Source organism: Marmota monax, unplaced genomic scaffold, assembly GCF_021218885.2.
Source record: "Marmota monax isolate L192 unplaced genomic scaffold, Marmota_monax_Labrador192_F-V1.1 WCK01_AAM20220418_F8-fsc01676, whole genome shotgun sequence".
NCBI classification, from domain to species: Eukaryota; Metazoa; Chordata; class Mammalia; order Rodentia; family Sciuridae; genus Marmota; species Marmota monax.
Window position 1 is genome coordinate 1 of NW_026695066.1, and position 27,577 is coordinate 27,577.

General features: G+C 48.0%; 2 protein-coding genes across 2 annotated transcripts; both read left to right on the plus strand.

The window, feature by feature from the left end:
* Positions 1–8,082: 8,082 nt before the first annotated feature.
* Positions 8,083–10,745, plus strand: LOC124081639 (PRAME family member 12-like). The gene is made up of 4 exons (XM_046427844.1): positions 8,083–8,384; positions 8,754–9,335; positions 9,931–9,996; positions 10,172–10,745. The coding sequence occupies exons 1-4, from the start codon at positions 8,083–8,085 to the stop codon at positions 10,743–10,745; spliced, it is 1,524 nt and encodes a 507-aa protein (XP_046283800.1).
* A 3,649-nt stretch (positions 10,746–14,394) lies between these two features.
* On the plus strand, positions 14,395–27,552 carry LOC124081640 (PRAME family member 12-like). The gene is made up of 5 exons (XM_046427845.1): positions 14,395–14,632; positions 24,707–24,716; positions 25,019–25,315; positions 25,579–26,148; positions 27,003–27,552. The coding sequence occupies exons 1-5, from the start codon at positions 14,395–14,397 to the stop codon at positions 27,550–27,552; spliced, it is 1,665 nt and encodes a 554-aa protein (XP_046283801.1).
* The last annotated feature ends 25 nt before the right edge of the window (positions 27,553–27,577 follow it).

Genomic DNA, 27,577 nt, shown 5'->3' on the forward strand with positions numbered 1-27,577 from the left:
CTGTGGTGAGCCGCTTCTGCCGTTTCTGCAGACTATGGTCGCCATTACAAGATGATGCTGGCTCCGCTGTGGTCTGTGACAAACAACTCCTTATCTGGGAAAGTTGGCACATGATTTTTCACCACCCTGTGAGAAAGCTCCACGCGGCAGCTTTGCATTGGGGCTTGGGATGCTTTATTAAGGCTGGGAGGGGCATCCGAGAGGGAGAAGAAGAAATATCAAGGGCCTGAATAAACTGCTGAAAGAAGATTCCTGAGTTGCGTCTTCCTTGCGGGCAAGAGGTCGCGACAAGTGGTGCCGAAACCCGGGAACCAGAACTTTCAGCAGTCAGGGGTGGTGCACCGGTTAGTCCCAGGTAAGTGGGATCCGCGACCAAAGCGGGGTTAGTCCCTAGTAAGTGGGATCTGCGACCAAAGTGGGGCAGCTCCTCTGTAAAGAAAGAGAGAGCATTACATTTTATTGCAGCTGCACTGTGTACTTTCGCTTTTGTTTTCTGTGTTTCTTTTGTTGTGTCATTTCGTTTTTGTTTTTTGTGCTTCTTTTGTTGTTGTGACGACAGGGACGCTCCCCTGTAAAAGGAAGAGAGCGGGGAATTCATAGAACGGAACGCTCCCCTGTAAAAGGAAGAGAGCGAGGACTTTTGTACTTTCACTTTCTTTATAGCTCTAAAAACATTATGGGTGTTGCTTCTTCAAGCCCAATTTTGTTGGCCCTAGATGGGTTGTTACATTCAAAAGGACTTAAGATAAAGCAGAGTACTTTGCAGATGTTTTTAAGAGAAGCTGATATAGCGGCTCCTTGGTTTGCTTTTTCAGGGAGTCTTACGGTTCCCAGCTGGGACAAATTAGGGAAAGATCTAGATTTCGCTCATGAGCAAGGTACCTTGCAGGGTGGCATTATACCACTTTGGAAGTTAGTTAGAGGATGTATAACAGATGGTAAATGCCAGGAAGCTGTGAGTGAGGGTCAAGCTATTCTTGAGCAGCTGCATGAGGAAAAATCTGAAGGATCATGTAGTGAAGTGGCAGAGAGTATTAAAAGTAACAGTAGTGAGAAGGCAAAAGAGCCTGAAGATAAAAATAGGAGAAGGCTCTACCCAGACTTGACCGAATTAAAAACGCCTGAGAACACAAGCGACTCAGAGAGTTCTGAGGACCTTGATATATTGTTACAACAACTACATAAGATAAAAATGAAAAAGAAGAAAAAGGAGACACAGGGCACACAGGCCTACTGTAAGAAGGGGAAGGGAGTTAACATTGGTCAACAAAACTCTGAGGAGGAGGAGGTAGAATATCTAGAAGAAGATATGGTGCCGATTGCCCCACCTCCGTATGTGGGGGGGAGCCAAGGTTCCGGGAGATCTTTTCATGCACAAGTTTGGAGGACAGTTAATACAGATATGGGACTTGCATACCCTGTATTTCAGGACAATAACAGGGGAAGATATCATGAGCCTTTAGACTTTAAGATAATTAAAACCTTGGCAGAATCTGTCCGCACTTATGGCATAGATGCCGCTTTCACTCTCACTCAGGTGGAGGGACTTACTAGATTTTGCATGACTCCCTCAGATTGGGCTAGTCTAGTCCGCGCTTGTGTTTCCCCAGGGAAATATTAGGAGTCCAAAGTTGGCTGTTTAATGTTTCTGGCAGTACCCAAGACTCGGAGCGAGGTAGGAGGCTTAAAATTTCTGCAAATAATTCACAATTGTTTAATGCTACATTACCCTCCGCAGCAGTCTGTCTCCAATCTCTGTTCCTGTTTCTTTTGGCTAATGTTACATTACAGGGGATGCTTAATTGTTCTAATATTACCTGTTATTTGTCTGAGTGTTGGAATGGCTCCTGGACTACGGCAATGGTTATGAAAATTCCAACTTTTGTCCCGATCCCGGTTACTGCAGATCCAGAGTCATTTCCTATTGTTGAACTACTTAGAGCCCGTAGAGATTTTGGAATTACGGCAGCTATAGTGACAGCTGTGGTGGTATCTGCTGCTGCAGCGGTTACGGCCGGAGTGGCCATGGCCAGTCAAGTACAAACTGCTGCCACCATTAATCAAGTTGTTCAACAAACTTCCACCATACTTGAGTCCCAAAATTCAATTAATCAACATATTTTGTCAGGGATTTTAGCTGCCAACCAAAGAATAGATTTACTCCAAGCTCAGGTAGAAGAATTGGCAGACTTGGTGCTTTTGGGTTGTGTTGACCAACGTGCACATTTATGCATAACCTCTGTCAGATTTAATGATTCCAGGAATGCCTCCCGCATCATTGGTGAATATTTGGCCGGAAATTGGTCCATGGCAGCAGAAAACTTGATCCAGTCTCAACTAACTCAGATTGCTGTTTTGAATAGTACCGGTGTTGAACCAGTGACTTTGGGTCAATTCACCGATTGGATATCTTCTGCTTTTTCCTTCTTCAAAGAATGGGTGGGAGTAGGCATTTTTGGTGCAATGTGTTGCTTCAGTGTTGTGCTTTGTTTGTGGCTTCTCTGTCGCCTTAAAACTCGCCATGCACAAGAAAAGGCTATGATCATACAAGCTCTTGCAGCTTTAGAAAATGGCAACTCACCTCAAGTCTGGCTTGTGCATCTTAAGCAGTAAACCTTTGTCATGGTCGTTACACCCCAAGTTATTATAACATTGCACTGGGATCGACATGACTTTCCTTGTTATTCTCTTAGTGTTGGAAAGCCCTTGCACTCTGCTGGTCTTACTGCCATTGCACGCAGATGGGTTTCCACACTAGTGCTTTTCTATCGCCTTGAAGTTCGTGCCTTTCTTTCAGGGTGCTGTCAACTTGTTTGTCATTATAAACAGCCACAGTTCAGCCTCAGCTATCCCCCTTCGTCCACCATCGTCACGATACAGGATGCGAGGCAAGGCGCTGCACTTGAGTGATCCTTGACGAGGACCTCAAGGAGAGCATGTCCTATTGCATGCGGGTTAGACGCGTCCACGCCCCGCCCCATGAAAAAAGGCGTCGGCTGACATGGCTTCAGATCTGGGGAAGGCGCCTCCTTAGGACTGAGCCATACTATGCAGCCACTTCTGCACAGTGGGATAGGACCTCTACTCTCGCCTGTATTGTTTTAAGAAAACAGAAAAGGGGGAACTGTGGTGAGCCGCTTCTGCCGTTTCTGCAGACTATGGTCGCCATTACAAGATGATGCTGGCTCCGCTGTGGTCTGTGACAAACAACTCCTTATCTGGGAAAGTTGGCACATGATTTTTCACCACCCTGTGAGAAAGCTCCACGCGGCAGCTTTGCATTGGGGCTTGGGATGCTTTATTAAGGCTGGGAGGGGCATCCGAGAGGGAGAAGAAGAAATATCAAGGGCCTGAATAAACTGCTGAAAGAAGATTCCTGAGTTGCGTCTTCCTTGCGGGCAAGGGGTCGCGACAAGGGACAAGGACAGAGCTTTAGGCATCCAGTGGTATAGCAACCCTGGGTTCAATCTTTGGTATGAAAAATAAATAAATAAGCAAGAAAGCAGCATGAGCATACCTATCCCTAAGCCACTGGCCAGTGGTCCTTTTATAGTCCCCATGCTTGTTTCCTGGTTTTAAAGAGTTTTAAACACTTTCCTACAACCATACACACTCCAAACTACTGCCATCACTTTCAGACAACTCAAGAAACCAACTCTGGTTGTGTCCTTGCTGAGGATGTCTATCAGCTGTGCACTCCTGTGTACTTACAGGTGAAGCTAATGGTGAAAGTTTTCCATCAAAATGACACCATTCCAACACAGCAGGGCTGGCAGGGTGCTAGGAAGTGGGCATCCTGAACCACAACTGCCTGCTAACAGGAGCCATCACAAAAGACTCACAGAACCACAGCCTTATGCAAAATCTTAGGGCCTCACTAAGTTGCTCAGACTGGCTTTGAACTTGCAATCCTCCTGCCTCTGCCTCCCGAGCATTTGAGATTTTAGACATGCACCACTGTGTCCCACTCATAATTATTTTTTTTTCTGAGGAGAAACCCACACAGCAGGTCCCTGTCATCCTGGACCAAGGCCACCCTTGTTACTGAATCCTTGCAGCCAATGATAATGGTTTCAAAGCACCTTATGTGGCCTTTGAAACCCTGTCTTCCTTTGCTTCCTGGATGGGCCTGACTTTACTTGGGGTCCTGAATTTTCTGTCTCTTCTAAAGTCAGTTTTTGGAGAGCCACTCTATTGTTACCTGGGTGGCAGAAACATCTACCTGTCTCTAGTCCCAAGCACCAAGTCAAGGGTGGCAGTTGAGAGTGACACCTTGCCATTTCAACCCTCTTGCTCAGCTGCCTCAAGAGATGCTCCAAAGCAAGAAAGAGGTAAAGACATGTCAAATTTGAAGGCTGGGCTTCAAATACTTCTCATCAAAAACCCCCATTATGTCTTAAAAATAATCCTAAGCAGGCTTCAACTGCAAACATAAGTGAAGTGAACATGGGTAATTTCTGCTAAACACTTAAGAAAAAGGCACAGCCCAAACCAACAAAAACAAAAAGAGCAACTATCTGGGTGTGGTGGTGCACACTTGTAATCCCAGCATCTCAGGAGGCTGAGGCAGGAGGATGACAAGTTCCAGGCCAGCCTTGGCAACTTATCAAGGGCTAGCTCAAATTCTAAAAAGGGCTGGGGACACATATGACTGCAACATACATAGTGTACAACCAGAGAAATAAAAAGTTGTGCTGCAATTGTGTACAATGAATCAAAATGAATTCTGCTGCCATATAGGCCTAATGAGAATAAGTAAATAAATAGGTAGATACTTAAAGAAAGAAAGTTCTAGTTAGTTGAGGTTCATTATAGAGACTGTCATTTAACTGAGACAACAGAGAGTGGAGATATGGGGATCAAGAAAAATGTTTTGGTGATTTGAGTTTTACAATATGAGATGGTTTGTCAATTTTCAAAGAATTAGAATAAAATTTCACTGAAGGTAAAATAAATAGATAGATAGATAGATAGATAGATAGATAGATAAAAAGGGCTAGGGGTGGAACTCCGTGGACAGCACCCTGGATTCAATCCCTGGAGCTGCAACACCAACACACACCAACAAAGATCCCTTTTGCATTTTCCCATAGGCACTTGTGTCTGACAGGTTGCATAAACATGCTCAACTTTATAACTCTGAGGCTCCCCAATTGCTGATTGGCTTTTTATCTTGAGGAATGGCCTTGCTAAGCTGCCCAGGCTGGCCTCAAACACAATTCTCCTGTCTCGGCCTCCTGAGTTGCTGGAATTACAGGTGTGGGTCACTATGCCTGGCTCTCAGTGGATTTTTGTCTAGACTCTCTTCCCCTGGTTCTGACCGTGAACCTGCTCTCTGGCTTTCTGTGTCAATTCACTTTTTTGGAGGTAATCTTGTCCATCAGGTTGACTGTGCTGATCCTAGATGGAGACTCCTCTTTTCTTTCTTGGGGAATCAAAGAAGGCATCTCCCTCCCTTACCTCAAGGACAGCACTGAGATTGAAGGGTCTCTGTTGTCCCTCTTGTAGCTACTTCCCCCTTCTGACCTCTAAACTCCTTCTAAAACAGATATTTTAATCTTTCCACACCCACCACCCAAGAGAACTGCACCACGCCAAAACAAAGCCCCAGGCAGGCACCAAAAATAGCTGCATGTACTTCCCACTGCCTTGGTGATCCAGAGTTCCAGTGTCCACATGCAGCAGCCTCAGCGGCCCAGGCCCCAGCTCTGCTCCCATTATAGCTGTGGCCTAATCCTCTGGACCCAAGTTTTGAAGATCAGTCATGTCCTCAGGGGTTCCTCTCTCCCTGCCTAAGTGGGCACATGAACTGGTATGTTAGGAAACATAAAACCCAAGTGACATTAATACACTGAGTAACTCTGACATATGTGTGTAAATTCAATGTGGCCCGTTGGGATGGTGGGGCATGCCTCTAATCCTGGTAACTCAGGAGACTGAGGCAAGAGGATGGCAGGTTCAAGGCCAGCCTTGGCAACTGAGTGAGACCCTGTCTCCAGGAAAAAAATCCGAGGAGCTGGAGATGAAGATCAGTGATAAAGTATCCCAAGGTTCAATCCCCAGTACCGAAAAAAATCATTTCTGTGTATATAGAGAGAGACATATAGGCGGGCATGGCCAAAGAAATCCCAAGAATGATGCATTCAGTTGATTTTCCCTAAGACCAAAAACAGATTTAACCCTTTCCTGTGTCACACTCAGGACTCTAAAAGTCAAATACTAATAAAAGTCAATCAATAATATAGAGTGAACAATTAATGTGTCCTTCATTGAGACCCTACTCTTCAGGTATTCCCTTTCAGGTATGGACTTTTGATTAAATCAGTTAGTTTGGGGGAAAAAAAGAAGAAGTTCAGTGGGATTAAGTGGGTGGAGATTCAACTATTTAACCAGATAACTCTGATTGGAGCTAGGAGTTGAAAAGAGGAGGGGGAATTAGAAAGACCCCATAAAAGCTTCAAGGAGCCAAAGAAGCACAGAAGCCTACAACCTGTGTCACTGTCTGGCACTGCTAGGATTCAGAACTCCCTGCCAATTGTCCAGCTCTGGTAAGTCACCAAACCCCATGGAGACCCCATTCAGGCTGCCTGGTGGCATACACCTTTAGTCCCAGCTACTCGGGAGGCTGAGGCAGGAGGATTGCTTGAGCCCAGGAGTTCAAGACCAGCTTGGGCAACTGAACTCAAAACAGAACCTCTATGGGGTCTACTCTCAGCCAGTCTTACCCAGTTACCTAGAGCCTAGGAGAGGTAGCACATGTCTGTAAACCCAGCAACTCTGGAGGCTGAGGCAAGAGAAGCACAAGTTGGAGGCCAGCCTCAGCAATTAAAAAGCAAGATCCTGTCTCCAAATAAAAAATAAAAGGAGCTGGAGATGTAGCTTGGTGTTAGAGCACCCCTGGGTTCAGTCCCCAATACCAAAAAAGAAACAAAAAATGGTGACACGTAGTTTGTGATGGCAAAAAGAATATCATATTCTGTCTCTCCAAAGGACCAGATGTCTGCATTTCTTGTCTCTAAATGCAGTTTTGCCTTTATCCCAATAATTTTGATTTCTGCTTTGGTTTAGGTCATATTGAATTTCTTTCCTTCTGTTTTTCTTTTTTTTTTTAGATGAATTTCCACCTCTTTATCACCTTTAATTTCAAAATACTTCTTCAATCGAGCCTCATCTCAGAGTTAGCTTTTTCCATCTCTTACTTCCAATGCTCTCAAATACTATATGTGGCTTTTAACATTGCTTACATTTAAACTGTTCATGGTGGTACCTGTCTGTAATCCAGCTATTCAAGAGGCTGAGGCAGGAAGATCAGGAGTTTGAGACTTATCTGGACAACTTTGTGAGATCCTGTTCAAAATAAAACAGGGTTGGGAGCCGGGTGTGGTGACAGGTGTCTGTCATCCCAGTGGCTTGGGAAGCTGAGCCACAGCAAATTAGCAAGGCCCTAAGCAGCCTCAATATAAAAAATAAAAAGAGCTGAGGATGTGGTTCAGTGGTTAAGTACCCAGAGTTCAATCTTTGGTATCAAAAACAAACAGGGCTGGGGATGTAGCTCAGAGGCAAAGCACCCTGAGTTTAATCCTGTGCCATAAAGTTAATAAATACAAACCAAAAGGGGAAAAGGTGTAGCTCAGTGGTAAGCTACCCCTTGCTTTAATCCCTAGTATCACCAAAAAAAGAAAAGTATAAGTAAGTAAATTGATTTAAAAATTGCTCATTTTAAAAATGAAAATCAATGACACCCACTTTAGTTATTAATTCACTGAAGCTAGGGATTGAACTCAGGAGCAATATAGTATTGAGCTACATCCCGAACCCTATTTTATTTTTCATTTTGATATGTGGTCTCACTAAGTTCTAGGCTGCCCTGGAATTTGTGATCCTCCTGCCTCAGTCTCCCAAACCATGGGGTTATAGGCCTGAACCACCAGGCCTGGTTTGCCACACAAAGAGTGAAATTGGATCAATCGATTGCCAAAGCAGCCACTTGGCTGAGTGGTTTCCTGGGGTGGGTATAAGGTAGAGCTATGGAGCTTGGCTGTGAATGATGTGTTTCGGTGGGGCATCCCACAGGATCCTTCCATGCAGACTCCAGAGGATGAGCAGCAGACCCCACCCACACTCCAGGAGCTGGCAGGGCGCAGCCTCCTGAAGGACAAGTCCAGGGCCATCCTAGCTCTGGAGGACCTGCCCATACAGCTCTTCCCACCACTCTTCATGGAGGCCTTCAACCGGAGACACACTGAGGTCCTGAAGAAAATGGTGCAGGCCTGGCCCTTCACCCGCCTGCCCCTGGGGGCCCTGATGAATACGCTACAGCTGGGGATGATCCGAGTGGCACTGGATGGGCTGGACATGCTGGCTGCCCAGCAGGATCGCCCCAGGTGAGGGGGACCCTGGAAGGGAGCGCCCTGGTGTCCAGGGAAGTGATGGCTGTGGGCAGGGAGAGTGGGTGCTGAAGTGTGCCCAACAGGCTTCCTGTGCTGCCAGCAAGGAGGGGTGGAGAGGCCTTGGCCATGCTGAGCCCCACCTGGGAGGGGCTTCCAGATGTGGAGGTGCTTGTGGCAGCTGTGCTGACCCCTGAAGGAGGTTGTGCCTGCCCCTCCCTCGCTGGTACAGGTGGGGGCACCAGGCTGGATTGGAGGGAAGTGGATGGAGAAAAGTGAGACAGAAGGAAGAGGTGGCGCAGGGGGCAGCAGCTGAGAGGTGAAGGAAGGGGCCTCAGGGCTGAGACTCTGCTGTGGTCCCCGCAGGAGGTGGAAACTGCAGGTGCTGGATTTGCGGAAGGTTCATGGGAACTTCTGGAGGACATGGTCTGGAGCCGTGGTCGATGCCTGCTCACCAGGAGTCATGAAGGAGAGGCAAACAGTGAAGGCCTCTCCAGACACAGGGCCCACTCTGCCCTTGAAGGTGTTAGCAAACCTGCGCTTACAGCAAAGACCCCTGAATGCATTCCTCTCCTTCCTCTTTCACAGGGTGGATGAGAGGAAGGGTCTGATACAGCTGTGCTGCAAGAAGCTACAGATGTGCTCTTTGCCCGTCTGTACCATCGAGAAGATCTTGGAGAGATTGGATCTGGACTTTATCCAGCAGTTGGATGTGCAGTGTTTCTGGAGACTGTCCACCTTGGCTACTTTTGCCACCTATTGGGGCCAGATGAGCAACCTGAGGAAGCTCTTCTTCTCCCACGTCTATGTGTCTGCCTATGCTTCCCAGGAGGAGAGAGATCAGTTGATGGATGACATTACCTCACAGTTTGCCAAGATGGACAGCCTCTGGAGGCTGTACCTGGATGGTGTCTTCTTCCTAGAAGGCCGTCTGTGCCAGGTGCTCAGGTGAGGAAGCAGAGGGAACTGTCCTAGGACATCAGAGCAAAAGCTTTGTCACATGAAACTTCAGCGGGCACCTGCTGTGTGCCAGCCATGGTGACTTAACATTGATGGAGATGTTAGAAAGTCAATGAAGTGTTTGTTTCACTCTGTCCTGAAGCCAGGTCTCACATAAACCCCACACAGAAGCAGAGTCCTAAACAGGGGTCCGTGGTCTGGGGAGCAGAACTCTGCTGGGGAGCCCGGTGGGGGGAGAGGAGCTAGTGAGTAGGTGTGAGTTTCCTTCCCTGGGAGGCCTGTCCAGCAATGTTGGGGAGAAGCAGGGTAGAGGGGAGGGTGCTGGAGGAGGGAAGCCCCCACACCCGCACCTTTCAACAGAGAAGCTCTGTGCTCTCCAGCGGGGAGCAGAGGAGTCGCCTCCAATGCCCCCCTGGGGAAGGCTGCTCTGAGCTCTGGGTGGTGATTCTGGACTGGAGGGTGAGGAGCAGGGGTGGAGGGTACAGGGTGTGAGCCCCGCAGGAGGGCAACCCCAGGTTGGGCGGCTCCATCTTGCCTGGGTTTGTTATTTGTGCATGTCTCACCCTGACCCCCTCTGCTACAGCTGTGGCTTTCTGCTTGGCAGCCAGGAGGGGCGCTTTATAGATGATGGACCCACCCGGTCACTCAAGTGAGGGTGAAAGGCTCAGCATGAAACAGGGTGATACTAATAAGCAGATTCTGCAACAGGCAGAGTCCTGGGTGTAGACCTTCATCAGAAGGTCAAGATGACCTTGGGTTAGGCCAATTTGTCTTCTCCCACCTTGACATCACTCCTCAGAACTAACTGCTTGAACTTTGCTTAGGCTCCTGAAGACCCCCCTGGAGACCCTCTCAATAACCAACTGCCTGCTCTCAGATCCAGACTGGAATGATCTGTCGGGGTCTCCAAACCTCGACCAGCTAATACACCTGACGCTGTGGGGCAGCAAATTGACGAGTTTCAGTCCTGAGCCCCTCGTCATTCTGCTAGAGAATGCTGCAGCCACCCTTGAGACCCTAAACTTGCAGGACTGTGGGATCACCAACTCCCAGCTCCAGGCCATCCTCCCTGTCCTGAGCTGCTGCTCCCAGCTCAGGGTATTGAGCTTCAATGGGAATGACATCTCCATGTCATTCCTGAGCAACCTGCTGCTTCACACTTCCAGGCTGACCCGGTTGAGCCTAGAGAAGTACCCTGCCCCTCTGGAGAGCTATGATGCTCAGGGTGCCATCCACCCAGGGAGACTTTTCCAACTCATCGATGAGCTGATGGAGAAACTGAGGGATGTGAGAGAGCCAAAGAGCATCCTTTTCTATACTAAACCCTGCCATAGATGTGGCAACTGGTTTATCTATAACCTGCCCTCCAGTCCGTGTCGCTGTTGGCTGCCTGCCTAGTGGGATGCATATATGAGAAATGTTCTCCTGTGCACTTGAAAATAAAGGTAAGACACGAGTGTCTCTCCAAGGGGAACTAGAAACAGGATGCCAGGGCACTACTTAACATGAGTGGGAACAGAAAAGCTGATGCAGGAGGCCTGGGTCACAGAGGCTTGGGTCCCATCAGGAGACTTGGAACCAATGGGGACATGTGTGCTTAAAGGTCAGGAAGCTAACCCAGTGGCTGATCAGTGCTGATCAGTGACACTGGAGCCTAGGACCTCATGGCATCACAATAGTGCACGGCCATTCTGAGTATACCCTCCATTCTTTACTTCTCTCTGGGTGCCATTCGTTCTGATGCATGTGGCTGTTCGATGGGGTAATGCGCCTGTGGTTGCCCACGGAACTGAGAACACTAACCTGCTCTCCAAAGGAGTTCATCTGAGGATAGTAGGAGATTTCCATCTGAGTTATTCAGGTCATAGTGGACCACAGACCACAGCTTTATCCACAAGGACTGAGGTTCAGGGAATAATAGTCTGAGTCTTTGTGTGTGTGTGTGTGTGTGTGTGTGTGTTGGGGATTGAACCCAAGGGTGCCCTACTACTGTAGAGAACTTCATAGAATACAACTTAAATCCTTGCACAATTTAACAACCCATCAGTCAAGAAACCTAAAGGGAGGTTGGACATATACCCAAGAGTTAGGTGTTATAGATAAAATTATAAATGCAAGATTTCCTGCAATTCCAAACCCCAGCACCTGTCAACTAATAGGCTTGCAGACTCCAAATGGTTCTCAGCAGACACCTTCACTCTGCTGTCTCTGGTACCCAGGGGATAAGGAGAGCCAACACTGTTGCCTTCTGAAAAATAAGCAATACACCCAGACTGGGAATCTACAAGTGTGCCCTGAAACCCCACATCACCCCTCTCAGGCATCACGCCAAGACCTCTCATCCATACAATCTCCTAGAAATGCCTCTCAATTTGCAAATGATTTGTTTTATGATCTCCTACTGCACAGGATTCTAAAATAGTTTTTCTTCACCTTTAACAGTAGGTGGCAAATGAAAGCCATAAGACCTCCTTGGATAAACTTGAGTTCTCTGCAGAAGAAATCCATTATGCCTGGAGCAGTGGCACATGTCTGTAATCCCAGAGCTCGGGAGGCTGAGGAAGAGGGATTGCACTTTCAAAGCCAGTCTCAGCAAAAAGTGAGGCACTAAGCAACTCAGTGAGACCCTGTCTCTAAATAAAATACAAAATACGGCTGGGGATGTGGCTCAGTGGTCAAGTACCCCTGAGTGAAATCCCAGTACACCCCCCCCAAAAAAAAGAAATAAAGAAAAACTCTATTACTTAGGTTATGCTCTGATTATGCAGGAAATTCCCTCTTACCTGAAGAAGACAAGACATCCCAGGTCTCCCTAAACCCAGAACTGAGATAATTAAGAGGTTTCCCTTCCATCTCTAAGATTCAAATCCTCTATGATATTGTAACCCAGCTTTTATAATTTCTCTTTAAAAGTTTCTTTCAGTACTTGGGATGGAACCCCGAGGCTCTCTAGCACTGAAATACAACCTCAGTCCTTTTAATAATTTTATTTTGAGGTAGGGTCAGTTGCCTGAGCTGCTGGACACAATGGCACAGAACTAAAAGCCCAGCAACTCAGGAGGCTGAGGCAAGAGGATCAGTAGTTCAAGGCCAGCTGCAACAATTTAGGGAGACCCTGCCTCAAAAAATAAAAAGGGCTGGGAATGTGACTCAGTGGTAGTGCACCCCTGGGTTCCATCCCCAGCACCATAAATGAACAAATAAATTGCACTTGCTATACCCCGGCCACTGGTGATGTCAGAGAAGGAGATGCTGGAGAGTGACCGAGGGACTTCAGGGTCTGGTTCCCTGCTTAGTCCTGAAGGATGGACTCATCACCACCCACACAGAAGCAGAGGGCTAAACAGGGGTCCGTGGTCTGGGAAGCTGAACTCTGCTGGGAAGCCAGGTGGTGGGGAGAGGAGCTAGTGAGGTGGGTGTGAGGTTCCTTCCCTGGGAGGCCTGTCCAGCGAAGGTGGTGAGAAGCAGGGTAGAGGGGAGGGTGCTGAAGGAGGGAAGCCCCCACACCTGCACCTTGTAACAGGGAAGCTCTGTGCTCTCCAGCAGGGAGCAGAGAGCCACCTCCAATGCCCCCCTGGGGAAGGCTGCTCTGAGCCTCAGGTGGTGATTCAAAGTTGAGGGTGAGCAGCAGGGATGGAGGCCTTGCAGATGGTGGACCTACCTGGTGTAAGCCTTACCCTGAAATGGGTGACGTGAATGAGCAGATTCTGCAACAGGCAGAATCCTGGATGTTGACCATCATCAGGGGTCAGGGTGACCTTGGGCTTGGGCCACTTTGTCTTCTCCCACCTTGACATTGCTCCTCAGAACTAACTGCCTGGTGTCTCCTTAGGCAACCATTCCCACCAGACCCTCTCAATTACTAACTCCCTGTACTTAGAATCTGAGTTGAAGCATCTGTCCCTGTGCCTGGGTATCAGTCAGCTGAATCACATGGATCTTGATGGCATCAAAATTTAAAGCCAGGTGTGGTGGTGAACACCTCTATTCCTAGTGGCTCAGGAAGCTGAGGCAGGAGGATCAGAAGTTCCAAACCAGCCCCAGTGAATTAGATCCTCAGCAACTTGGCAAGACCCTGTCTTGAAATAAAAAAGGAAGTGGACTAGGGTTGTAGGTCTGTGTTAGAGCACCCCTGGGTTCAATTCCCAGTCCCCCTTCTTCCAAAAAACCTCCAGTTGAAGTCACATGCACCTCCAAGTTCTGCTACAGAAAGGTGGTAGCTACTCTGCAGACCCTGGAATTGCAGGACTGTGAGGTCATGGGCTGGCAGCTCCATGCCACCCACCTTCCCTGAGCCGCTGCTCCCAGCTCACCATGTTCAGCTTCAATGGTACCTCCCCATGTCAGTCCTGGAGAACCACCTGCTGCACTCTGCCAGGCTGAGCCAGTTAAGCCTAGAGCATGTGCCCCGCCCCTCTGGAGACCAATCAGTGTCCTACTCTCCACGTTGGTGGTTTGTCCAGCTTCCTGCTAAGCTGATGGGGATACTGAGGGACATTAGGCCTCCCCTGAACATCTGGATCTGTGCCTTCTCCTGAGCTTATTGGGCAGATAGGCACCCTTTATCCTGGCGCAACTGGATGTTTCATGGCCCAGGTCCCTGTCAGGAAGCAGCTGTGCTGTTACTGTGTGCCTTCCCAGTCAGGTGCATAGGAAAATCTCTCCTCTGGGCACTTAGAGATGAAACTTAGCATGTGGCTGCAAATTCAGAGGACACAGAACCCTGGCTTCAGGGTAGCTGGGAAAAGACTGAGGTGAAGGATTCCCCCCTTCCTGGGGTGGGAAGAGAACTCCGCCTTCCTGCCCGCTAGGTAAACACACTACCCCTGAGCTGCATTCGCAGCCCCAGCAAGTTAGCCAGGCCCTCAGCAACTTAGTGAGAACCTGTCTGAAAATGAAAAAATTTCAGGGCTAGGGATGTGGCTCAGTGGTAGAGCACCCCTGGGTTTCATCCCTAGTACCAAAAATTTGTTTAAGCGGCTGGCCGGCGGGCAGGCTTGGCTTGTCCCTTCTGTCCAGCCTGCGCTGGCGGCGGGGAGGCGGCGTGATGCCTGAAGCCAGCAGCCTGCCCATGGAGGCTTTTCCCTGGGCGCCCTGCTGGCCCCGCCGTGGCCGCGTCCCCGCGCCCGTGGCGGTCGTGCCCAGTGCCCGCTACGTGAGTGCCCAGGGTCAGGCGCACCGGCAGCAATTCAGCTCCTGGAAGGACTACCTGGGGCTCCTATGCTCATCACCAAGGCGGTGGATGGCGAACCGCGCTTCTGGCTGCGCCCTTGGCGAGGACGGCGGTGGCAGCTCTCTCATAGATCATTTTTATCAATTTAAAAACAATTTTCCATTGAAAACAAGGAAGAAAATGAAAAGAAAGAAAAACCTTTCTCGCCCCCCCCCCCCCCCCCCCCCCCAGCCACCTATTCATTCCTGCCTAGGGGACCTTCTTAGCCTTCCCTTCTCTCTGAATCTCCCATATATTTTTTGCAGGGTGGGTGGGTACTTGGGATTTAATCCAGGGGCATTTAACCACTGAGCCATGTCCCCAGCCCTTTTTATGTTTTATTTTTGAGACAGGGTCTCACTGAATGGCTGAGGCTGATTTTGAACCTGTGGTCCTCCTGCCTCAGTCTCCTGTAGCTGGGGTTAACAGGAATGCACCATCATACCTGGCACACAAATATTTCTCCCTGTGTCAATTGAGATGATTCTTATTTCTTTTTTTTTTTTTTTTTTGCTTTATTCCATTGATGTGGTTAATCAATGAAATTGTTATTCAAATATGAAAGGAGATTTGCACTCCAGGTTTATTCCAAGTGTTAAGCCAATCTTTCAGGGGCTGGGGATGTGGCTCAAGTGGTAGCACGCTTGCCTGGCATGCGTGCGGCCCAGGTTGGATCCTCAGCACCACATAACAAAGATGTTGTGTCCGCTGAAAACTATAAAAATAAATAAATAAATATTAAAATTATCTCTCTCTCTCTCAAAAAAAAAAAGTTTACTTATTAAAAAAAGCAATCTTGCGTCCCTGATGGATTCTCAACCCCTAACCAATCTTGCCTGGTCTTGGTCTGTATACTGCCAGAGGCAATTTCTTTCTCCCCCTTCCTTCCTTCCTTTCTCCTCCCCTACCCTCCATTTCTTTCTCTTTTTTTTCCTTTCTTTTCCTCCCCCTATCTTTCTTTCTTCCTTCCTTCCCTCTCTCCCTCTCTCTCTCCCTCCTTTCCTCCCTTCTTTCCTTCTCCCCTGTATGAAGGATTGAACTCAGGAGTTCTCTGTCACCAAGCTACATCTCTGCCCTTTTTATCTTTTCTTGTTTTAGTCTGAGACAGGGTCTCACTAAGCTGCTGAGGCTAGCCTGGATCTTGCCATCTCCTGCCAGCTTCTCTGAGTTGCTCGGGTTACAGGGGTGAGCCACCTTGCCTGACTGTCAAAGGCAAATTTACCCAGACCTCAAAGTCAGGGAAAAAAAAAATCTTGAACTTCACTTAAGAAGTTCTGCTAATACCAGAAACCTGCACTTGGACCCTCAAGCTTGTCTCAGGGCTGGCAGGCTCCCAGCAAGAAATCCAAATGTGAATCTGAAGATTCTTCTGGAATCTGTAAAGCCCCTAACTCACCACTTTCCGCAGAACTAACACAAGTGAAAGATTTAATGCTTGAACCTCAGCTTTCTTCTTCAGTGAAAAATAAAACTAGTGCCAGAGATTTTCTCTCCCTCTGGAGATAGCCTGCACTCTGCCTTTGTTATGCTCGAATTCGGGACCCCCAAAAGACCACCAAAGACCAAGATCAACGTAAACAGCAAAGAGGTGTTTATTGCGAGATAGCTTGGTCCTCCGCATGCACACAGCAACTGGTGATGCTGAGAGGCCTCGAGCCCAGGGTTTGCAGCAGTTTTATACATTCTTTGGAGAAGGCAGGGACCCCACATACATCATAGCATCTCTTAGCAAATCATCACACACCCCAGGAAAATCAAACAACAACTCTAAAACATGATTAGCACATTCACTGGCGGGAACAAGTTGGGTAGGGGTGATTGGTCAGTACAAAAGGGGTATTCATTTGAACTGATTGGTTTAAGCCAAGAGGGGTGTTCATGCTGAATTACATGGTTTTCCAACACCATAAACTACTGGGAGGGTCATCTGGCATCCCAGGTATTTCCCTTTCTCCTGCTGATTGGTGGCTGCTAGGGGGTTGCTATGGGTCCCCACCTAGCCTGACTGAGTCAGGGACACCTGGCACAGCAGATCTCTCCCGTTATTTGTAGATAAACAACTTAGCAGGGTGGGAATGTGCCTAGGAGTGCTCTGTGGGTCTTTCCAAGGACAAAGGTCAAGTCCCTTCCTTGGACAGGCTTTGCTCTGAGGTAGAGGCTGGTTTTTCACCTTGAGTGAGTATTCCTTGCTTTACCTCAAAGGCATTTTCCTGATATTGCACCATTCTCCCTAGAATTTGTATCTACTTTACCAAATAAACCTCTCTCTGCGGCTTAGGGAAAAAAACAGTGTTAGAGCCAAGTGTGGTGGCAGATACCTATAACACTGGCCACATCAGAGGCTGAGGAAGGAGGACTGCAAATTCAAGACTGACCTCACCAATTTATCATGGCCCTTAGCAATTTGGCCGGAAATTGTCTCAAAATAAATGAAAGGACTGGGGAGGTAGTTAAGTGGGGTAAAGCATCACAGGGTTCCATCACCAGCATTTAAAAAGGGTGGGGAGGGGCTGGGGATGTGGCTCAAGTGGTGGTGTGCTCGCCTGGCATGCATGTGGCCCTGGGTTTGATCCTCAGCACCAAATACAAACAAAGATGTTGTGTCCGCCGAAAACTAAAAAATAAATATTAAAAAAAAATTCTCTCTCTCTCTCTCTCTCTCTCTCTCTCTCTCTCTCTCTCTCTCTCTTTAAAAAAAAATAACAAATAAAAAAATAAAAAGGGTGGGGAGAACGAAGATGGCGGGCCAGGGGGAGGCAGCATTCTTTGTCAGTCTGTGGTCCAGATCTCACCTAGTTGGAATACTGCATCACAGAGAGTGTTCAAGGACTCCTAAACAGCTGCTTTCCACAGAAATCACCAGCACTGTGACCCCGCACAGGGCTCCAGGCCTCAGCATTGGAGCAGGAATAAATAAAAAAAATGTGCCTATATACACAATGACATTTTACTCAGCAATAAAAGAGAATAAAATCATGGCATTTGCAGGTAAATGGATGGCATTGGAGAAGATAATGCTAAGTGAAGTCAGCCAATCCCCAAAAACAAAGGCCATTCTAATGTTTTCTGAGATATAAGGTGAGAGACTCATAGTGGAGTAGGGAGGGGGAGTTTGGGAGGAATAGATGAACTCTACATAGGGCAGAGGGGTGGGAGGGGAAGGGAGGGGAAGGGAGGGGCAGGGGATTAGCAAGGATGGTGGAATGTGATGGACATCATTATCCAAAGTACATGTATGAAGACACAAATTGGCATGAACATAATTTATATACAACCAGAGATATGAAAAATTGTGCTCTATATGTGTAATGTGGAATGACTGCATTCTGCCATTGTGTATAACAAAATAGAATAAAAAATAATAAAATGAATGAACTAGATGTTCCCTCAATATTTTCAAAAATTTTTCATAATATTAGCTTATTTAGAGAGTCTGCTGGGATTACGAGGGTCTGCTGGGATTATGAGGGTCTGCTGGGATTACGAGAGTCTGTACCTCAAGGTACAATTGACTGATATTTCTTTATGACTAGACTCAGGTTAAATATGCACAACTGACTGAAATGCTATAAAATCAATTTTAAAAAAGCAGATCCAGGGGGAAACAGCAGGAGCAGCAGAGGCTGCGGCTCTGCAGAGAAAATAAATGCTTCCAAGGAACGTGCAGCAGGAGCTCTGTGCCGCCTGGCAGGACACCACTGTGGCTGTGCCTCTGGTGGACAATGTGGGCTGGCTCTGGGAAGGTCCCACATGGGTTGCCCGGGGACTGGGGTGCACCAGAGATTCCCAGAACTGGCAGTAAAGTGGATGCCAGCCCCAGAGGCCGACTGGAGCACCCAGGTATTTTCTGTAGTTCACTCAGGACATAAATTGTGACAAGGACCCATAGTTCCTGAGCTCCACCCAGGTCCCCTGAGCATTTTAATAATACTTTGAATTCTCTTCCAGCAGTGTGATCTGAGGTGAATAACTTGGGCTCATAGTAGTTCTTTCTTTCTTTTATTTTATTCTATTCAACAGAAAGAAACTTGTACCCTAATTGATGAAAAGTGATGTTTTCCTGTAAACAAAGCACTACCACCCTCAATTTTCTGTCTTTTTTTTTTTTTTTTTAACCAGGAATTGAACTCAGGGGCATTCAACATCCCAAGCCCTATTTTGTATTTTATTTAGAGACAGGGTCTCACTGATTTGCTTAGCGCAACAGCATCCTTGCTGTTGCTAAGGATGGCTTTGAACCCACGATCCTCCTGCCTCAGCCTCCTGAGCAGCTGGGATTACAGGAGTGTGCCACCAAGCTCAGCTTTTATATTTTATTTTAAGACAGGGTCTTGCTAAGTTGCTGAGGGCCTCATTAAGTTGCTGAGGCTGCCCATGAACTTGTGATCCTCTTGCCTCAGCCTCTCCTGTCTCTGTGAAAACAGGCGTGTGCCACCATGCCTGGCATCACCCCAAATTTAAACACCTTGAAGAACAAACACGAGGTTTTGATCAGATAAGCAGGCCTCCACCATTGATTTATTAGTTGGTTAAATCATGTCATTTATAAAAAATATATATAAATATAATTGTATTTATTAGGATATATTTTTTTCTTTTTTGATATTATGAATTGAACCCAGGGGCTTGACCACTCTGCTACCTTCCCAGCCCTTTTTGTTTTATTTTGAGACAGGCTCTCACTAAGTTGCTTAGGGTCTTGCTAAATTGCCCAGGCTGTGATCCTCCTGCTCAACTTCCCCAGTTGCTGGGATTAGGAGTGTGTGTCATCGCACCTGGCCAGGGAATGTCTTCCAATGTGGAGTTCCCCAGTTCATGGATTGCTTTTTACTCAAATAAACTTTTTTATCTTTAATGTATTAGATTTTAATATTGAACATTATGGCTTTAGGAATGTTCTTTCCTGAAACAAGAAAAGAGTGTTCATTAGAATAAAAGAAAATACCCATATTGGGTGGGGATGTAGCTCTATGGTAGAGGAGTTGCTCACTGCAAAATAAAACAGAAAACGGGGCCTGATGGTGCACACCTCCCTGTAGTCCCGGCCACTTTGGAGGCTGAGGCAGGAGGATCACATACTCTAGGCCAGCCTGGGAAACTTGGTGAAGGTTTTCTCAAATAAAATCAAAAAGCATTGGGGATATAGCTCAGAGGTAGAGCACTCCTGAGTTCCACAGAAACCAGTACCACAAAACCCCCCAAAGGCAACAAGAGGAGAGTTTGAATTAGATTGATAGCTTCAAAGTTATTTTCCATGTAAGGAGGGGCCAGGGCTGGCTTTGAACTCAAGATCCTCCTGTCTCAGCCTCCTGATCCACTGAGATCATAGGCATGTGCCACTGTGCCTGGCTTCCCCAGTCCTTTTCATTTTTAAACTTGGACTTGATATGCTGCTGATGGTCTTACTAAATTCAAGTGCTGAGGCAGGCCTCAAACTTGCAATCCTCCTGCCTCAGCCTCCCCAGTTGCTCAGACTGCAGACCTGTACCACCATGTCTCACTATTATCTAACACTCGTTAAAATGTCATTGTTCCTTAGACTTTGCTTTTATAGGATAAAGGACCCTGGCACTGTGTGGGGCTCAGCATTGCCTGGGAAATGCCCCTGTAGGAAGAACCCTGACATTGAAAGGCTCCAGGTGGTGGCTGCCATGATGAGAGGGACTCACACTTTGACCTACATTTCTTGCTCCCCAACATCCTGAGAGGTACCCACAGCTTCCACCCTCAGTGGCTTCAGACACGGAAAAGTGGCCTTCCCAGGGCTGGTAGTCAAAGCTGCTCTCTGGTCTCAGGTCCCAGCTCATATCTGATGATGTAAGGATCCCGCGAAACGTCGGAGAAAGAGACCACCAAGTGACCACTCATGCAATTGGCAGAAGGGGGATTTATTGAACCAGCATTCTGGGGCTCCGTGCCCACTCAAGAAGGGAAAGCAGCCCAGAGCCCCGAGCAGGGGCTGAGCACTGCTTAAGTACACTTTTTGGGGAGGGCGGAGGGCTTTGTATACATCAGAACAAATCATCATGAGGCGCGGGAAAATTGAACAACAACTCCTAAACATGATTAGTTCATTCATTGGCGGGAACAGGTCAGGCTGGAGTGATAGGTCATTCCTAAGGAGAGTACACATTTAAACTGATTGGTCCAGGCCCTGCAATGCCTATGTGTGACCACACAGAGCCCTAAACAACCAAATAGTCAGGGGAAATATTTACTGGGCGGTTCTAAGCATTGTCTTAACAGCTACAGAAATTTCGGGTTTTGCAGGTAGCATAGAAACCTAACAATAACTCCTTTACATTTTAACTCAGACCTTGCAGCTTAGAAACTTTTACAGCACCCCGTCTTTTACCCTTTAACTTCAATTTCTTTTACCCGTACAGGTGACTCTATTCTCAAGCCAGTTTGCTGAGCTGATCCCCCTGAAACATCCTTTACCTTGTAAGGGAACAAAAGACTGCTTCTCCCTCCCTGTCCTCGAGGGTAGCGAGAGGTTTTAGGAGTCTCTGTTGTGTTGTTATGCTCCAATTCGGGACCCTCAAAGACCACCAGAGACCAGGATGTAAGCAGCAAAGAGGTGTTTATTGCGAGCTAGCTCAGTCCTCCACGCGCACACAGCAACTGGTGATGCTGAGAAGCCTGAAGCCCAGGGTTTGCAGCAGTTTTATACATTCTTTGGAGAAGGCAAGGACCCCCACACACATCATAGCATCTCTTAGCAAATCATCACACACCCGGGAAAATCAAACAACAACTCTAAAACATAATTAGCACATTCACTGGTGGGAACAAGTTGGGTAGGGGTGATTGGTTACTACAAGAAAGGGATTCATTTGAACTGATTGGTTTAAGCCAAGAGGGGTGTTCATGCTGAATTACATGGTTTTCCAACACCATAAACTACTGGGAGGGTCATCTGGCATCCCAGGTATTTCCCTGTCTCATGCTGATTGGTGGCTGCTAGGGGGTTGCTATGGGTCCCCACCTAGCCTGACTGAGTCAGGGACACCTGGCTCAGCATATCTCTCCTGTTATTTGTAGATAAACAACTTAGCAGGGTGGGAATGTGCCTAGGAGTGCTCTGTGGGTCTTTCCAAGGACAAAGGCCATGTCCCTTCCTTGGACAGGCTTGGCTCTGAAGTAGAGGCTGGTTTTTAGTGTCTCTAGCAACTCTTTTCCAATTTCTTTTCTACTGAGCCACTTTTTGTATTTTATTTTGAGACAGGGTCTTATTGAGTTGCTCAGGGCCTCACTAAAATTGCTGAGGCCAGCCTTGAACTTCCAATCCTCCTGCCTCAGCCTCCAGAGCTACTGGGATTAGAGGTGTGTGCTGCCACGCCCGGCTTCATAAAGCATTTTTGTCTTTGTTTCTGAGATGGGTTCTCACCCTGCTGACCAGGCTAGCCTGGAGCTCCTTGCTTTAGGGATTGCCCTCCTTCAGCCTCTGGGGCTGCTGGCATAGATGGGATTAAAGAAGTGAGCCATCACACCTAAGAGGTTTTAACTCTAGAACAGGTTCGCAATATCAGTGTGGCCACGGACCCCTGAACAATGAGCTTTCAGGGGTTTCTCTGAGTCCAATATCAGATGAAGTCCTTTGGTGTCTCATGCTCAGAACCGAGGGTGACCCTGTGAATGAAGCTCTGTGAAAGAAATCCCTGAGAGGATCTCCACCCCACCCAGAATCCCTTCCCCTTCCTGCCTGGAGATCTGCTAAAACCAATCAATAAGATGAAAATCCAACCAGGATTAATTGGATGAGATTCAATAATCTAGTCAGATATGAGCTTCTGATTGCAAGGGAGGGGTTTGGAGAGGAGGAATAAAAGCTTCAGAGCAGCCAGAGAAGGTTCCAGAGAATCCTGGACCAAGAGTCACTGCCTGGATCTGTTGACACTTGGAGAGCCAGACCGTTCCATCCAGACGTGCAGAGAGGGTAAGTGACAGCCCCCCTAAGGATGCGCCACCCTGTCTACCACAGCCAGTCTGCCCTGGTGACTGCAGCCCAGTTTGCCACCACTGCTGATGATGATTCTTAGGGATTGAACCCAAGGATGCTTTACCACTGAGCCTCATCTCCACAGACCCGTGTTTTATTTTGAATCAGGGTTTACCTAAATTGGTCAACGTCTTGCTAAGGTGCTGTGGCTGACCTGCAACTTGACTTTTTGTGGACTGGGGATTGAACTCAGGGCTGCTTAACAAATGAGCCACATCTCCAGCACCTTTTACATTTTTTTTTTTTTTTTTTTACACAGGGCCTCCGTAAGTTGCCTAGAATCTCCCTAAATTGCTAAGGCTGGCCTTAAACTTTTGATGCTCCTGCCTCAGCCTCCTAAATTGCTGGGATTACCAGCATGCACCACTGCACCCAATGATTTTTTTTTCTTTTTTGGGCACCAAGGATTGAACTCAGGGGCACTTGACCATTTGAGCCACATCCCCAGCCCTATTTTTATATATTATTTAGAGACAGGGTCTCACTGAGTTGCTTGGACAGGGTCTCACTGAATTGCTTAGTGCCTCACCATTGCTGAGGCTGGCTTTCAAGATCTTCCTGTCTTAGCCTCCCGAGCTGCTGGGATTACAGGTGTGTGCCACTGTGCCTGACCCAGTGCAAAATTTGTAAGCGAGAGCTATCTATTTGATTTTGAATTGTCTTGACAATTTTCATATGTAGTCTATATTACTTTAAATGACAGTTCATGGAATTTGTGGTATTGTGGTTTTACAAGTTATTTTGTATTTAGAGCTTAAAACAGGGTGAGGGTGTTGCTCAGTGTTAGAAGACTTGCCTAGTATGAGGACCTGGGTTGAAACCCCATCACTGCAAAACAAAGGAATATGTGCACATATGTGTGATGTATATATTTTATATCAATGTTTTCTTACTAGATTTTGGTGTCACGGTTTGGATAGGGTGTATTCTCCCAAAGGTTCTAGTGTTAATGAAAGGGGTGAGACGATTGGGTTATAAGATCCATAATCAGTACATTCATCTATTTAGAGTTTAATCACCCATGATAAACTGGGTGATAAACTCTAGGCAGGTGGGGTGTAGCTGGAGGAAATAGGTCCCTGTGGATGTGTCTTTGGGTTTATATTTTTGCAACCAAAGGCTTGGCCCCATCCTCCATGCTGATCCAATAGCAATGACAAGATATTGAGAAAAAGGAAAAAGGTTTATTGTTTTGGTAGCAAAGAAGAAACAGGGACTAGTGTCCCAAAGCCTGTGCTTCTGCCTATCCTCAGGAACAGGGGGCTTTTATAGAGGTGATTCAAGAAAATGGGATTAGGAAGGGGAGATCAGGAAGGAGATCAGGGAGATCATGAAAGAGAAGGCTAGAGAAAAGAAGATGCAGGGGTGGGGGGAGAAACATGTAAGTTTCAAAGCCACAAGGGATATAATGAAAGCATCCTGTGAACCCCTGTTAAAGTTTCTTGGCACCGTGCCCACCACCTCCAGGCTGCCCGGTACTGATCAGCTTTTCTGAGGCTCTGTTTGGTCATGTTCTTCTGCCTCTTGAGCAATGGAGCTGGCTGTCCATGGAATGAACCTCTGAAACCAGGAACCCCAAAGAAACTTCCTCTAAGTTCAGCAACCAAAAGTTCGGATTTTCATTTTTGGGGTCCAATGGGGATCTCACCCAAGGCTATATGTGGGCTCAGTAACCTATATCACTGAGCTACCACCCTCAGCACAGCTCCTAAGCTATAGCTATATCTAGATTTACATCTGTACATGTCCACATGTTTATGGTTTTGTGTGTGCATGTGTGGTACAGGGAATTGAACCCAGGGCCTCACATGCTCGGCAAGCTCGCTACCACTGAACAACATCTTGAGCCTCGGACAAGGTCTTGCTCAGTTTCCCAAGCTGCCCTTGAACTTGAGGTTCTCATTTTTTAAAATTATTTTTTGGTAATGGGGATTGAACTCAGGGTGCTTTACCACTTAGCCACATTCCAGCCCTTTGAATTTTTTATTCTGATTGGATCTCTCACAAGGGCCTTGGGTCTTGTTAAGTTGCTGAGGCTAGACTTGAGCTTGTAGTCCTACCGCCTCAGTGTCCCAAGTTGCTAGAATTACAGGCTTGTGCCACCAGGCTGGGCATTGGCCCTGTGACATTTCCATTCTCTTTCAGGTGGTCCTAAGTGAGGTTTAGGTTTGGGATGTGGATCAGTGGTAAGGCACTTGTCTGGCAAGCATTCAGCCCTTGGTTCACTCCCCAGGATCTCAAAAGTGAAGATGAGTCACCTGTCCATAGGGGGACTGGTGAGCCTTCAGACTCCTTGATAACTAGTGGGATTAGAGTTGGGAGGACCAGAGGTGGACCTGGATACTGGGGATTTGATCCCCACCACCACAGAGCTGTGGCTTACCAGGATTTGGACCTAGGCTGGATGAGAAGGGGTTTTTCAGGCTTGGCCTGAAAGGGTGCCTCCGTTCCCTGCAGATTCAACAGGATGAGCTTCCAGACCGTACCCACACTCCAGGAACTGGTGATACAGAACGTACTATGCGAAAAGGACTTGCCCATCCCCAATCTGGAGTACCTGCCCAGGGTGCTCATCCTGCAGTTGTACAAGGAGGCTATAATGGGGGGTCACAAGGAGATGCTAAAGAAGATGGTGCTGTCCTGCCCCTTGGCCTGTCTGCATGTGGACTACCTGGTGAAGACAGGAGATCTGACGGCCTTAAGAACTCTACTGTATGGGCTAAGCTCGCTGATTTTCAACAAGGTTCACCCCAGGTGAGGGGGGCCCAGGAAGAGACATGGGGTGGGGGGAGGCAGGGCAGGGTGAAGGGTGGACCAGGTGGTGCCAGGGAGGAGGCTGCCCTGCCCCCTCCACAGGAAGGGTCCCTGGCTGGATTCAAGGAGAAAGGACACGGAGAAAAATAGGAGAGCAGAGGAGCAGCCACCCAGAAAAAGGGGTTCACTGGGGTCTAATGCACAGGTTGGAAGCCGGCGGGTCTTTGTCTATTTTTCCAGCCTCCTTCCCATTTTCTCCATAGGAAATGGAAACTGAAAGCAATCGATTTTCGAATGAATCAGGACTGCCCCAATCAGTGGTCCAGAGCCCCACTGGGTGCCTGCTCACAAGAGGCCGCGTCTCCAAAGGAAAGAGAGAAATGCAGCCAAAGAGCAGCGAAGCCACGCTTGAAGATCTTCATAGAATTCTGTCCGGACACAGTCTTCCCAAGATTACTTTTCATCCTCACTGAGTGGGTGATGAAAGCAAGGAGGGTGGTCCGTATATACTGCAAGAAGCTCCAGGTCAATGGTTGCTACTCAGAGTATACAATCCCGAGGACTGTGTCCTTTTACTACGTGCGGGAACTGGAGGTGAATGCTGAATTCTGGAGTTTGGAAATAATGTTCCGTTTTTGTTTTATCCTGAGCAAGATGAGGAACCTTCTTGTCCTCCATTTCTCCAACATGAGCCCGCAGGTCTTCACCAAGCGCTCCAAAAACAGGTGGTATTCCCATAGATACAGCTTTCAACTGCGGAAGGTGAACAAACTCCGCGAGCTCTACGTGAACAACGTCTTCTTCCTCTGCGGAATGCTGCACAAAATCCTCCTGTAAGCACGAGGGGTGCGCATTGCCGCAAAAGCCATTTTTGCTTACCGAGCAGTTACAGGGCTTGTGCCCTGGCCACTAGCCATGTCAGGGAAGGAGATGCTGGAGAGTGACCGAGTGACCGCAGGTTCTGGTCCCTGCTCAGTCCTGAAGGATGGTCTCATCACCACCCACACAGAAGCAGAGGGCTAAACCGGGGTGCATGGTCTGGGAAGTGCCACCATGTAGAAAAGCCAGCTGGGGGGACAGGAGCTAGTGAGGGTGGGTGAGGTTCCTTCCCTGGGAGGCCTGTCCAGCGAAGGAGGTGGGAGACGGGGTAGAGGAGAGGGCGCTGGAGGAGGGAAGCCCCCTCACCTGCACCTTGCAACAGGGAAGCTCTGTGCTCTCCAGCGGGGAGCAGAGGAGCCGCCCCCAATGCCCCCCTGGGGAAGGCTGCTCTGAGCCTCAGGTGGTGATTCTGGACTAGAGGGTGAGGAGCAGGGATGGAGGGTACAAGGTGTGAGCCCCACAGGTGGACAACCCGGGTGGGTTTCCTTCATCTTGCCTGGGTTTGTCCTTCGTACATGACTCCCCCTGACCTCCTGTGGCCAGAGCTGTGGCCTTCGGCTTGGCAGTCAGGGGAGGAGCCTTAGAGATGATGGACCCACCTGGTCACTCAAGTGGTGGTGAAAGGCTCACCCTGAAATGGGTGAGTGTAGGAGCAGATTCTGCAACCCACAGTGTCCTGGGGGGTCCACCATCATCAGAAGGTCAGGGCGACCTTGGGTTTGGGATTAGACAGTTCTCACCTACCATTTCCCACTGTATCCACGTGGTGCCTTCATTCTCCAGAAGTAACTCTTTGCTTTCTCTCCAGGAGTCGGACCCCCTTAAAAACACTCTCGCTGAGAGATTGTCCGCTCAAGGAGAAGGATTTAAAGCATCTGTCCCTGTGTCCGAGCACTGATCAACTGAAGTGTCTGGATCTCAGCTCTTTTTCCATGAAAGATATGAGTCCTGAGCCCCTCCGGGTCCTGCTGGAGAAGGTGGCACACACCCTTGAGACCCTGGTCTTAGAGTTTTGTGAGATAACAGAGTCCCAGCTAAATGCCATCTCACCAGCCCTGGGTCACTGTTCCCAGCTCAAAACCTTCAGTTTCTGTGGGAACCAAATCCCCCTGACTGCTCTTAAGAACCTGCTGAGCCACACCGCTAGCCTGCCGCTGGAACAAGGGAAGTACCCTGCCCCTCTGGAGATCTTTGACGAAATCCTCGGGGATTCTTGGACTGAGATCAACCCCATGAAATTTGACCAGGTTCAGAATGAGCTAATTCAGCTGGTGAAGGACATCAGGCCTGTCCATGACATCCAGATTTATTCTTACAATTGTATTCTTCACTTCAAACGTACAGATTTTATTGCCTGAAACCCAGTGGCAATTCAGTAGGCAG